General features: G+C 44.5%; 2 protein-coding genes across 5 annotated transcripts in view; one reads left to right on the forward strand and one right to left on the reverse strand.

Moving 5' to 3' along the window:
- The window catches only part of cep55l (centrosomal protein 55 like), a 71,366-nt gene extending 69,855 nt beyond the window's left edge, over positions 1 to 1,511 (reverse strand). For 3 of the 4 annotated variants that reach the window (XM_084330666.1, XM_084330665.1, XM_084330663.1), the window contains exon 1: positions 1,415 to 1,511. The gene's annotated coding sequence lies outside the window, so the exon portion shown is untranslated. Of the gene's footprint in view, positions 1 to 1,401 lie in introns of all 4 variants that reach the window. The other variant, XM_084330664.1, reaches the window with a different exon arrangement.
- A 761-nt stretch (positions 1,512 to 2,272) lies between these two features.
- LOC311241844 (uncharacterized protein) overlaps positions 2,273 to 13,972 on the forward strand; it is a 31,804-nt gene continuing 20,104 nt past the window's right edge. The window contains exon 1 of the mRNA XM_084330777.1: positions 2,273 to 2,511. Coding sequence (XP_084186903.1) covers positions 2,322 to 2,511 — 190 coding nt within the window. The 5' untranslated portion in view covers positions 2,273 to 2,321. The remainder of the gene's footprint in view (positions 2,512 to 13,972) is intronic.

Consider the following 13,972-nt stretch of genomic DNA (forward strand, 5'->3'; position numbering starts at 1 on the left):
ATGTTTTGTTTCATGTTGGGAAAAAAAAGAAAAAAATATATATACATTAAAAAAAAATTTAATACAATAAATATCGGTTATCGATATCGGTTATCGGCTTGAGGAGCATAAAGTTATCGGTATCGGTGTCAAAATCAATATCGTGCATCCCTATGCCACATCAATGTGGAACGCCCTACCCAAAGCTGTAAAGGATGGGAATCCCTACCCACATTCAAAACCGCTCTTAAAGAGCACCTATGGGAGGCTGCAATTCGAAACTGGCCACCGTAATTGTCCAAAACCCCCACCCCCTCCTAATAGACAGTCTCCTCCCCACCGCATGTATATATTCTCTCCCCGCCGTATGTATATTTCTCTCCCACCCGCCCCCCCCAAATGTACAGTCTCCTCCCCACCGTATGTATATTTCTCTACCGCCCACCCACCCCCTCCTAATGTACAGTCCCCTCCCCATCATATGTATATACTCTGTCAGGATCTATGGGTAACAGTACTGTATATTTGAATACCGTTTATGTCACAACTCACAAATGTATCAGTACTAAATACCTGTATGTCCTATGCCATAAATGTCATGTATGTTGTGTATGTCATAAATGTCAATATGAATTGAAAATGGGGGACCCTGATGTAAATAAGACAAACGTCTTTCTCTGGTCTGCATCCCGTTAACAATTGTGTGTATTGAGCCGTACTGTATTTAATTTGTACCCATTCTGCAATCTGTTAAATAAAGTTTTCATTCATCATTCACAGTCTGATACATCCCACTCTGCTATTCATTCTCTCATCAGAGTAGACAGTGTTTACTTAGCCCCTTTCGACGCAGTCACGAAAGGGGCTAGTGTTTACTTTGAAACGTCCTGTTCGTAGGAAGCCACGCCTAGGATTTTGCAGAACACCTGTTCGACTTATTTTATCAGCCGACTCTTATATAATATAATTATATGAGACTAGATCAGTAATCCACGAAACACAACTAAACAGTACAAAATAGTGTTTCCTATCATATTAAGAGTGACCACGGAGCAACCCCTAGGGACGTCACAAATAACGAGCCACTGACTCTGAAGACGGTAATGATATTTCCAATAATATTGAGAGTGTTGCTTTAAATTAACGTTTTATCAATAGGCTCAGTTAGTCACCACCAACCAAATTAAGGTCACTTTTATAATGCGATAAGTGGGTAAATGTTTACCGTCCGCTAGCAATGTCTAAATGTAACTTACTTTAGCTAACAGTGCACCAACTAGATACGGTAACGTTGTTGTGCTGATGACGTTTGAAAACTTGTCAATGGCGTTATTGTGACACCTGTCCAAACCGCATTGTAATGTTAACGTCGTTAGCGTTAGCTAGAAGTAATTCATCGATTCAATATAACGTTACTCGTACATTATATACTCACGGGGAAAGACTTCTGGACGGGAACACTTCTTGTAAGAATATTTTTAGGAAAAACAAAAGGCGAGCCGTCAAAAGCTTTCGTCGAACTTCGTTTCCTGAAGTTTGAATTACAGCGCGTCATGACGTCACTTCCGTGCCCCGCACTGACGCGTAGGGATGGTGCAATGGGTGCAATAGCCGCAAGCCCAACATCTATGGGTTTGAGGCTTGTGTCTTCGTGGCTCGCTTGCATCCCCCAATTGTGTGTATTGAGCCGTATTGTATTGTACCCATTCTGCAATCTGTTAATAAAGTTTTCAATCACTCAATCAATCAACTGTAATCAGTACAGTTTTTTTTATCTTTATACCTAATTTATGTAAATTAAAACCAGATTTTCAGGTTTTCAAGGAAGAAATTGAGCTATACATTAATACAATAACTTCAACAACAAACTAAAAAGCTATGAAGACTGTGGAACTATGCTCCCAATTTAATGTTTTCATATAATCTATTTTCGTTTTATCTTGACTCCTGGCATGTTTGTGTTTCTTTTATCTTTTATGTGTAGATTTCTTTTTATAAATTTTTTACTGATACTGTATTGTCCTGTTAAAAGAATAATACAAAAAAAGTTTTTGAATTACTACTGAATGCACAACATTTTCTGTATCCATGTTGGTGCTTTTATTTAGTTGGTAATCTAAACGGTTAGTGTTTTACTCCAGACCAGCAGGCGGCGAGAGCGGCTCCTTCGACACACAGACCCACAGATCAGCACGTGACCAGAGACCATCTTTGACTTGGCTCTCGTTGATTCGACAGCAAAGAGGCTGGACGAGTTCAAGCAAAGGAACCGTGTGGCTAAACTACAGTCAACAATCATTCATGTCAATACGGCGTCGGTGTGATATATACATGAACTGATCATGTTTAAAACTCGGCTCACGTTATTGAGGACACTTGTCACAGAGCGACTATCCGCGGCTGTAGAGCTCATTTTAATTTCTGCAGAAAGAACCACGTTAGGATTCAACAGGGACGTTTCCCCCAAGGAACACAAACTGCAGACTGCTGTCGAACGGAGACCACTGAACATGCTGCAGTCTGGCGGAACAGGTGAGTCATTTACATGTATTTTAGTTTTATTACACTTCTTTTGTAGATATTACAGCCTGTGAATCGGGAGTGTGATGCCATTATGATGAATTGAAAATGGGGAACCCTGATGTAAACAAGACGAAAGTCTTTCTCTGGTCTGCATCCCCTTAACAATTGTATGTATTGAGCTGTACTGTACTGTACCTAGCCCCTTTCGTGACTTTCGGTTTGCAAACCGAAAGTCACGAAAGGGGCTATACTGTACCCATTCTGCAATCTGTTAATACACTTTTCAATCAATCAAAGACAACCCAGCCAGGGCCATACATTACCTACAATTACAGTTTATGTTAGCAGCAACGTAGCTCATCTTTTGCTCGACATTACATTAGATTAAAATGTATTGTCACCATACAGCACAAGTACAGTTGATTGATTGAAAACTTTATTAGCGGATTGCAGAATGGGTACAATACAGTACAGCTCAATACACACTTGTTAAGGGGATGCAGACCAGAGAAAGACTTTCGTCTTGTTTACATCAGGGTCCCCCATTTTCAATTCATCAGGACATATATATGACATACATGATGACATACAGATATACAGTACTGCTACATCTATATCTATATACATTTGAAGTAAAAACTGTACATTGGGGAGGTTGGGTAGGTGGGGGGGGGGGGGGGGGCTGTACATTGGAGGTGGTTCGGTGGGTGGGGGCAACACTGTACAACTGTACAAGCAAAACTGTACATTGGAATATTGACAACCATACTTGGTCATTTACTGTACATTTACAGGGGCCAGTTTTGAATTGCAGTCTCCCGTGGGTGTTTTTTGAGAGTGGTTTTGAAAATGGGTAGTGAACTCAAACTAGAAAGAAACAGACTAAGAAACGACGTAAACTCCATGATCAAAACTGCAAAAAAGAATTTCATCAATGACAAAACTGAGGAAAACAAAAACAAACCACGTGAACTTTGGAAATTACTCAATAATCAACTAGGATGCAGTAAAAAACTTAAAACCAGATTCTCAAACATAAACATAAAAACTGACAACACGCTCATCACAGACAAGCTGGATGTAGCCAATTACTTAAACATTTTCTTCACAAACATAGCCACAACACTGGTAAACAAACTACCCTCCCACTCAGGGCTTTATGGGGTAGAACACATAGTAGCTTTCTACAAAAACCTAGGGGTCCGCAAGGACGACTTCAAGCTGGAAATGGTAACAACAGATGAGGTACTCAATAAACTGAGCGCCCTCCAACCTAACAAGGCCACTGGCCATGACAACATCCCCTCCAAATTCCTCAGAGACTCAGCAGCCGCCATCACACCAATCATCACACACATAATAAACCTCTCCATAAAACAGGGACACGTCCCCAAGGACTTCAAAATTGCGAGGGTGACCCCTCTGCACAAAAAGGGCAGCAAATTAGACCCAGGCAACTACCGCCCTGTTTCTATTCTCACCTCCATCTCGAAAGTCATGGAAAAAATAGTCTACGAACAGGTCGAAAAGTACCTAGCGGAAAAAAATCTAATCTACGAATTCCAATCTGGCTTCAGAACATCCCACTCCACTGACACATGCCTTCTCTATTTGAATGACCACATCAAACAAGAGGTGGACGCAGGCAAATACTGCGGCATGGTCATGCTGGACCTACAAAAGGCCTTTGACACGGTCAATCACTCCATTCTGATTGACAAGCTAAAAGCAATTGGTTTTGATAGTCTATCAGTGAGCTGGATGCAATCCTACCTTGAGGGGAGGGAACAGATGGTGGAGGTAAACGGTACCCTATCCCCCCCCCTCACAGTGAGCTGTGGTGTTCCACAAGGAAGCATACTAGGACCGCTACTGTTCCTAATTTATGCAAATGACATGTCGTCAGCTTGTGACTGCAACTTGTTCCTGTTTGCGGACGACTCAGCCCTGCTGGTCTCTGACAAGAACAAGTTACAGGTTGAAAAAACCCTCAGCTCGGAACTAGGCAGAATCTGCATATGGCTCGCTGATAACAAACTATCATTACACATGGGCAAAACAGAGTCCATTCTCTTCGGTTCAAATAACAAACTCAGCAAGACCGACGGCTTCTCAGTTACAGTGGGTGACAATATTGTCACAAGGAAAGATGAAATTACCTACCTGGGGTCCATCCTAGAGGCTAATCTCTCCTGTGACAAAATGGCATCCAATGTAATAAAAAAAGTCAACCAACGAACTCGATTCTTGTACCGGATCTCCTCTCTGGTAAACAAGAACACCCTGAAGACTCTGGCAGGAGCACTCATTCAGGGGTACTACGACTATGCTTGCACCTCATGGTACCAAAGCACCTCAAAGGCGCTAAAAACAAAATTACAAACATCTCAAAACAAACTGGTCAGACTACTGCTTGACCTTACTCCTAGAACCCACCTCACCCCTGCCCACTTCGACAACCTAGGATGGCTTAGAGTAGACGACAGAGTACAACAACTTGCAATGGGCCTGGTCTACAAGATACACTACACGACCAAGGTACCCATGTACATGTCAAAATACTTCCCAAAGGTCAGTGAATACCACGATCACAACACCAGAGGGAGCTCCACAAATCATGTCAAACCCAGATTCGGCTCAAATAAGGGACTAAACACGTTTCGCAATTATGCCACATCAATGTGGAACGCCCTACCCAAAGCTGTAAAGGAATGTGGATCACTACCCACTTTCAAAACCTCTCTCAAGGGACACCTACGGGAGACTGCAATTCAACACTGGCCCCTGTAAATATCCTAACCCAATCATTCCAACCCCCTCCAATGTACAGTCATTTACCTAGTATGGTTTTGTCAATAGTTCAATGTACAATTGTGTTTGTTTGTACAGTGTCTCCTCCCCCCCCCCCCTCAATGTACAGTGTTACTTGTTTATACAGTGTGCCCCCCGCCCCCCCCCCCCCCCCAACCACCTCCAATGTAAATTACCCAGTATGGTTGTCAATATCCCAATGTACCCAACCCCCCCCACCCAACCTCCAATGTACAGTTTCTACGTCAAATGTATATACTCCCTTTTCTTGACTCCTTCTGTATCACAAACAGTACTGTATTTGCAAATCTGGTATGTCATAAATGTATAGATGTAGCAGTACTGACTATCTGTATGTCATGTATGTCATATATGTCTATATGAATTGAAAATGGGGGACCCTGATGGAAACAAGACAAACGTCTTTCTCAGGTCTGCATCCCCTTAACAATTGTATGTATTGAGCCGTACTGTATTGTACCCATTCTGCAATCTGTTAAATAAAGTTTTCATTCATTCATTCATTCATTCATTCATTCATTCATTCATTCATTCACAACATTCCTTTGCAGCTTTGGGTAGGGCGTTCCACATTGATGTGGCATAATTGCGAAACGTGTTTAGTCCCTTGTTTGAGCCGAATCTGGGTTTAACATGATTTGTGGAGCTCCCTCTGGTGTTGTGATCGTGGTATTCACTGACCTTTGGGAAGTATTTTGTCATGTACATGGGTACCTTGGTCGTGTAGTGTATCTTGTAGACCAGGCCCATTGCAAGTTGCTGTACTCTGTCGTCTACTCTAAGCCATCCTAGGTTGTCAAAGTGGGCAGGGGTGAGGTGGGTTCTAGGAGTAAGGTCAAGCAGTAGTCTGACCAGTTTGTTTTGAGATGTTTGTAATTTTGTTTTTAGCGCCTTTGAGGTGCTTTGGTACCATGAGGTGCAAGCATAGTCGTAGTACCCTTGAATGAGTGCTCCTGCTAGAGTCTTCAGGGTATTCTTGTTTACCAGTGAGGAGATCCGGTACAAGAATCGAGTTCGTTGGTTGACTTTTTTTATTACATTGGATGCCATTTTGTCACAGGAAAGATTTGCCTCTAGGATGGAACCCAGGTAGGTAATATCTTCTTTCCTTGTGACAATATTGTCACCCACTGTAACTGAGAAGCCGTCGGTCTTGCTGAGTTTGTTATTTGAACCGAAGAGAATGGACTCTGTTTTGCCCATGTGTAATGATAGTTTGTTATCAGCGAGCCATATGCAGATTTTGCCTAGTTCTGAGCTGAGGGTTTTTTCAACCTGTAACTTGTTCTTGTCAGAGACCAGCAGGGCTGAGTCGTCCGCAAACAGGAACAAGTTGCAAACATGAGGTGCAAGCATAGTCGTAGTACCCTTGAATGAGTGCTCCTGCCAGAGTCTTCAGGGTGTTCTTGTTTACGAGATGAGATCCGGTACAAGAATCGAGTTCGTTGGTTGACTTTTTTTTATTACATTGGATGCCATTTTGTCACAGGAAAGATTAGCCTCTAGGATGGAGCCCAGGTAGGTAATTTCATCTTTCCTTGTGACAATATTGTCACCCACTGTAACTGAGAAGCCGTCGGTCTTGCTGAGTTTGTTATTTGAACCGAAGAGAATGGACTCTGTTTTGCCCATGTGTAATGATAGTTTGGCACTACTTGCCAAAGATTTTTTTTTTTTACCTACATTTTCTCCTCCTTTTTCTGTGATTTTTCTCCCATCCCAATTTCCTCTTGTGCCAATTCTCCCTCCCCTCCCCTGATCGTTGCTCGCATGTGCCCCCCACTGGCCGGTCCTAGGCAGGACAGAAGCCCATCACATGTCCTCTCCGATACATGTGGAGGTAGCCAGTCACTTCTTTTCACCTGCCAGCGCGGACTCTCATTGCAGAGGTGTAACGTGTGGAAGGCTCACACTGCCCCCACCATCTCCTGTCTTTGCTGTGCAGGCGCCCTGACCGAACTGTAGGAGTCGCTGTTTACAACGACAGACTACCACCCATCGACTCCCCTCCAGCTGACTCTGCCAATTGAGTCAGTATGACGGCCGGCCCAAGCCGGAGGCAACGCTGACAGCCGGATTCGATACCGGTGTCTCTTGCGTTGGTGACGAGCGCAATGTCCGATGCGCCACCCAGCCGCCCACAAAATAAAACAATTCCTGATACCAATGTCACACATGAAATGGCAACAATAGAGAAGAAAAGGAATACTCTTAGTCTTAGCCTTAGTTTACTTTGGCCCCCAGCTGACATTATTTCTCCTCAACCAAATCCACTGACTGCCTTTCAATGCTTCTTCTGACATCTCAGAATCCCCAACTCTCCCACTAATAATAAAGTTGATCATGCTATAAATCCTCTGCATCCTACTTCCACCTGACAAACCCTGTCTTTCCATCCTCACTGTTCAGTTTCTGCTACTAAGTCTGTGTAGCACTTGTGTCACTAATAGTAACAGCTGTTCGCCATGGGCACAGTTCTAGGTTCGAATGAGGAGAGGAGTAATATGCACAATTAAAAGAATAGTAGACCAGAGACAGAGTTATAAAAATGACTGGTGTTTTAATTAAAAGCGCGCTAGCTAGATAGTAATAATACATACAGACGTAAAGTACAAGTAGTGGTTTGAAGTATCCCTTTTTGGTTCTTTCAGTAACCTCTCCTTTCGGGAGGGTTAGTTCAATATCAAGTCCTAGGTTGATTCCATCGACACATTAGGGTTGGTTCTGACGTCTCTGAGGTTATCTCTAGCTAAAAGCTAGGTTCAAGGTTGGATATTTGTCATTAGTAAACACTATCAGTTTATCATTTCAATAGGTAAATGTTTAAACATATTAATTTAAACCTTTAAGTGTGCAGGGAATGCAAATACCTTATTAGGTGAAATGCTCCTTTAAACTCTTCCTTTGAAGGTGTAACACAAACAAAGTACCAATAGAAATATTCCAGGTTATAGGAATGCAAATACCTTATTAGGTGAATTTACCCTTTAAACCATCTTTCTTTACAGGACTACAACTATAATCAATATGTATAATCAATGGGATTCAAGTATCTTACTGGGTGTATTTACCCTTTAATTCTCCCTTCTTATAGGAGAATATCAGAACCCATATCAAATTAAATCAAATCAAATACAAAATACAATATCAAAATAACAAAAGGTGAACAGGGTCGAAGTCCTTGTATTCTTGTTCAATCAGTTCGTGTATCAGAAAAGGATATAGGTCAGTTCAATCCTTGGAAGTTCTTATGATTCAAGTTCAATCAGTTCAAACCTACTGGACTGTTGGTGTAACAGGAGTTGAGCAACAGGGGTATTCGCATCAGGCTGGCATTAGCCTTGAGCTATATCAGAGGTTCAGGGGTTGGCTCGCCATCTGGTATCGGTCCGGCACACCGCCTCGTCCCGCGTGGGCATACGTGGTGATGGGTGGTCTGGAACTGCTCCCAGGCCCAGGGTGGAACGGGGTGCTGGAAAAACCTGGCCTTTCCACAGCAAAACGGTAGGCAAGGCACCTTGGTTGAGAAATGCAGGTTTCAGTCTATGTTGTTTAGTCTATTCAGTCTGTTCAGTAGTGTTTCAAGATGCAAAAACTGCCGTTCTGAGGAAACGCCCGCTTATAGAGAGACCCAAATGTTCTAGAATGTCGGTTATGACATCATACGGTGACATCACGAAGGTTCCATAACTTTCTATCATGAGGTCATCATACTGTGGTTCTAGAATGTTTTACGTTCCAGAAAGGTCTATTACGACATCACCACAAACGTTCTAGAATGTTCTATGTTCTAGAATGTGCTATTATGACATCATACTGTGACATCACAAATGTTCTTACATAATAGCATTAACTATTTATGTTCTTATTCAATGGCATTAACTATTTATGTCCCTATGACTAAATAGTTATGAATCTGAAACCTGGGTTACATGATCTGCACTCCTCATTTTCTCCATTTCATATGCCTCCTCCACTGAATCCTACCAAGGCATGGTCAATTCTATGAAATACCACTGCACTGATTAACAGATAATGGTAATATACAATGTACATGTGATTAAACTGGATCTAAAATATATAAATGAGTAATAGTGCTAATTAGATGTACAGTAAGTACAGAGTTGTAGTATTATGTACAGTGATGCATGTATAAAGACACTATGCTAGTAAGTCATACTGGCCAGTGGTATGACTAGTAAGGGATATGTATATAGTATTAGGGATGCCACGATCACGTTTTTTGCCACCGATACCGATCACCGATCGTCTTGAGCCATATCGGCCGATACCGATCAGATCGTTTTTGATTAAATTTCTTTTTAATTTTTTTTTTATAAAATATATATATTATATAATTAGACTTGTACTTGTAGTTGTATTATATGCGAGACCACGCCACCACGCAACAAGTCAAAATGCTCGCTATCTGCAAACAGCTCCACTGTCTGTGTACTCAAGTAGCCTCCAGCTACGGCCAGGATTCTCCGGCACTGCAGCTGGACCCTATTGGTATAAATCACATTCAGCGTGCCCTTGAATACGCATCGAATCAATGTTATAAGACATTGATATCAGGAGCTATCTGTAGTTACTGCTAGCCGGCTAGATAACGTTAAGACAACGCCTCAGTGAACTATTTAGTTTAGAGCTAACGTGAGCTAATGTGAGCTACCGAGTCAACGGAGGTAACTTATAATGCACTCGACTATTGCTGGAGCATTTGTTGATATCAGCAGCTATCAGTAGCTAGCCAGCTAGATAACGTTAGACAATGCCTCATGTAGTCACTGGGTAATTTAGTTTAAACAGTAACGTTAGCTCGGTAGGTAGCCAACGTTAGCTCACGTCGCATGCACCAGACTATAGCAGACTGCGAGGCATAGCCTCTTGTTTAAACAAGTGTGGGAGGGGCTGGGGAGGAGGAGGAGCCGTACGCTGCAAGCAGCTCTGTGTGTCTGAGAGAGAAGTCAGCAGTGAGATCTCCGCTAAGAATTGGATCATGTTTTTCGATCGGTTTTGACGATCGGTGAAAATAAAGCATTATCACCGATCACCGATCTCATATTTATACTGAATATCGGCCGATACCGATCGCTGGCCGATCGATCGGGGCATCCCTATATAGTATAGATACTATACATATCCCTTACCTACTCTCCCTTACACGTGTATGCCTTCTACAACACTGTTCCAGTTCCGCGTTGCCGTTTTGCGCTCTGATTGGCCGAGCATGCGCATGAGCCGCGACGCGGCCCTCAGCCAGGCAGCAATACTAAGCTCCAGTTAACCTAATTTATACCGTAAGCAATCATTAAAAAAATATACCGTTAACTGGAATATGTTGTTTCTTTACACATATGTTGGATTATGTAATTGGTTTGTCGGCTGCGTTGCGGATCCACGACCCTCCGTGCTGCGATAAGGCTTTCAACAGCGGGGAGAGTATGCTGCCGCGAGCGGCATCGCTGAGCTCGCCATGGTGTCCGCTGGACGAAGCCAGAGACGGTCTTATTATGGGGCTTATGCCGAGAAGCAGTAACACAACAGTGAACACATAGTTGCAATGCATCTGTCAGTCGTACTTAACTATGTGTTCACTGTTGTGTTACTGCTTCGCGGCATAAGCCCCATAATACTCTCCCCGCTGTTGAAAGCCGGAGCACGGAGGGGCGTTGATGAGCGCAGCGATGCCGCTCGCGGCGCCTACTCTCCCGGCTGGCGAAAGCCTTATCGCAGCACGTCGGAGGGGCTTGTCGCGGCTCATGCGCATGCGCGCGCTCGGCCAATCAGAGCGCAAAGCGGCAACGCGGAACTGGAACAGCGTTGTAGAAGGCATACACGCCTCCCTTACCTACCGTATTTATTCATTTATCTACATCTGTCTGTACATACCTGCATATAATCCTTTTTACATATCTGTAGATCTACAGATATGTAAAAAGGATTATATGCAGGTATGTACAGACGGATGTAGATAAATGTATATATATACGGTTATACACAGCATTATTGTATATGCTATCATACAGAGTTATATGGGTTAGGCTATCAAGTCAAGTCAATAGTTTTATTTGTCACGGCATACAAGTATACAATGAAATGTGGGGGGTCTTGCCCGCAACGATTGTGCATAATACAATAATAATAATATAATAAGAATCCAATAGAACGACATTGTGCAATAATACAAGTAATCAAAGTAGGGCATATCGGTATATGTACATGAGTTTTTACAGAGCATGGTAAGACATGCTAGGTCCTGTGATAGTGCAATACACTGTTAGCTACGGATGAGGCACTGGGTCTTTATGTACACTGCTATACAATGCTATATTATACAATCTCAAGTTATACTATACTATTCTTAAAGTGACCGGTCACCTTTCCTTTTGTAAAGTGACCATAAGTGTGAGCGTGCCGTGTGCAGCATGAGTGTGTGTGTGCTCATGTTAAAGTGGCTCCTAGTGTGTGAGCGTGTACAGTGTGTGTGTTGTGTGTGTGCTCATGTGTGCTTGTGTGTGGAGAGTTCAGTGTTCAGTGCTCTGATGGCCTGGGGGAAGAAGCTGAGCCGAAGTCTCTCTGTCCTATTTGCTGGTGTTCGCAGGCGTTTGCCTGACCGCAGCAGCTTGAACAGGCTGTTGTTGGGGTGGTGAGGGTCTTTCATTATTCTGCAGGCTCTGGATTTGCACCTTGTTATATAGGACCTGCAGGGGTGGTAGTGCAATACCCGTGGTACGCTCGGCTGAGCGTACCACTCTTTGTAGGGCCTTCTTGTCCTGTGCCGTGCTGTTTCCATACCAGGCAGTGATGTTTCCAGTCAAGCTGCTCTCTACAGCTCCGGAGTAGAAGGACTGGAGTATCTTCCCAGATACTCTGAACGTCCTTAACTGTCTCAGGTGGTAGAGGCGCTGTTTCGCCTTTTTTTACTACTGAGTGTGTGTTGTCCATGTCAGATCCTCTGAGATGTGGACCCCCAGGTACTTGAAGCTGCTCACCCTGTCCACGGTAGCCCTGTTTATCCTCAGTGGTGTGTGTCCCCTGCTGTCTTCTCCTAAAATCCACGATCAGCTCCTTGGTTTTACCAATGTTCAGAAGCAGGCTGTTGTCCTGGAACCAGCGTTCCAGTACCTCAACCTCCTCCCGGTAGGGCGGTCAGGTGGCGTAGCGGAGATTGCGTTCGTCACCAACGCCGGAGATGCTGGATTTGCGTGTTCAAATCCAGCTCCCAGCGTTGTCACCAGCTTGGCTGGCCGTTCACACTAATACAATTGGCAGTATTAGAGGGTGGGAAAGCTGGCGGGTGGGTCCTGGGCGTTGTGGACAGCGACCCCTACAATTCGGTCGGGGCGCCTGCTCAGCGAGGGTAGGATCTGGAGAGAGGTAGTGCGGCCTCCCACACGTTACACTCTCCCAGTGAGAATCTGCGCGGCCAGGCTGGCTGCCGGCAGGCTGCACATGCGTCGGAGGAAAGCATGTGACAGTCTCCGGCCTCTCGGACCAACAGTAGGGGAAAGTGCGCAACAACCAGGAAGGGTGGGATGGGAGAAAAAATCGGAAAAAGAAGGAGGGGGAAAAAGATAATAAAAAATAATAATAATAAATAAAAACTCCTCCCGGTAGGCCTTCTCGTCGTTGTCCGAGATCAGCCCCACCACCACTGTGTCGTCCGCAAACTTCACTATGGAGTTGGAGCTGAACTTGACCACACAGTCATGTGTGTATATAGTGAGTACAGCAGGGGGCTCAGAACACAGCCCTGGGGGGACCCGATGCTCAGGGTGATGGTGTTGGAGGTCTGACCCCCCACCCTGACCGCCTGGCGCCATTGACGTCACTAGCCGGTGAGCTAGCGTCGCCACTGTTTGCCCCAAACCGAGCGTAGAAGGAGTTGAGTTGATCCGCGAGAGAGGCGTCGTCGCTCCCCATTGAGGGGCGCTGACTTTGTAGTCAGTTATCGTCCGCAGTCCCCGCCATAAGCCTCTTGTGTCATTCTGTGCCATTTGTGTTTCCATTTTGTCAGCATACGTCCTCTTAGCAAGTTTTACAGCCTTGCGCAGAGTATAGACTGTTGCCTTGTACTCTTCCATGTTTCCTGTCTCTCTGCCCAGGTTGTAAGCAGTGGTGCGAGTTTTCAGAGCTGCTCTGATAGTACTGTCCACCCACGGTTTCTGGTTCGGGAACACCCTCGCTTTTTTTGTGGGGACGATACTATCAGCTAAGGTTGCTATGAAGCTAACAACAGTATCTGCGAACTCGCTGACGTCACTGGCGCTTCCTTGGAACATTCCCCAGTCCACGTCCTCTAGAGCGTCCTGAAGCGTGGCCTCTGATTGGTCGGACCATCTCTTTACCTCACGTGACACGACGGCGTCACGTGATCTCTGCCTGTAGGCAGGAAAAAGCAAGATGGAGTCATGGTCCGATGTGCTTGTAGCCCGGCTCTAAACGGGGTGTAGCAATGATCCAGCGTGTGTCCTCCCCTGGTGGAGCAGGCGATGTGCTGAAAAAAGGATGGCATCACTTTCTTCAGCTTCGCCTGGTTGAAATCGCCGGCTACGATCATGGCTGCGTCCGGGTGCTTGATCTGGTGGATGTTGAGATGCCCCTGTAGCTCCGCCAGGGCCCTGGTGGTGTT

The sequence above is a fragment of the Notolepis coatsorum genome, assembly GCF_963971535.1.
Source record: "Notolepis coatsorum genome assembly, chromosome: 15".
In the NCBI taxonomy this organism is placed as follows: Eukaryota; Metazoa; Chordata; class Actinopteri; order Aulopiformes; family Paralepididae; genus Notolepis; species Notolepis coatsorum.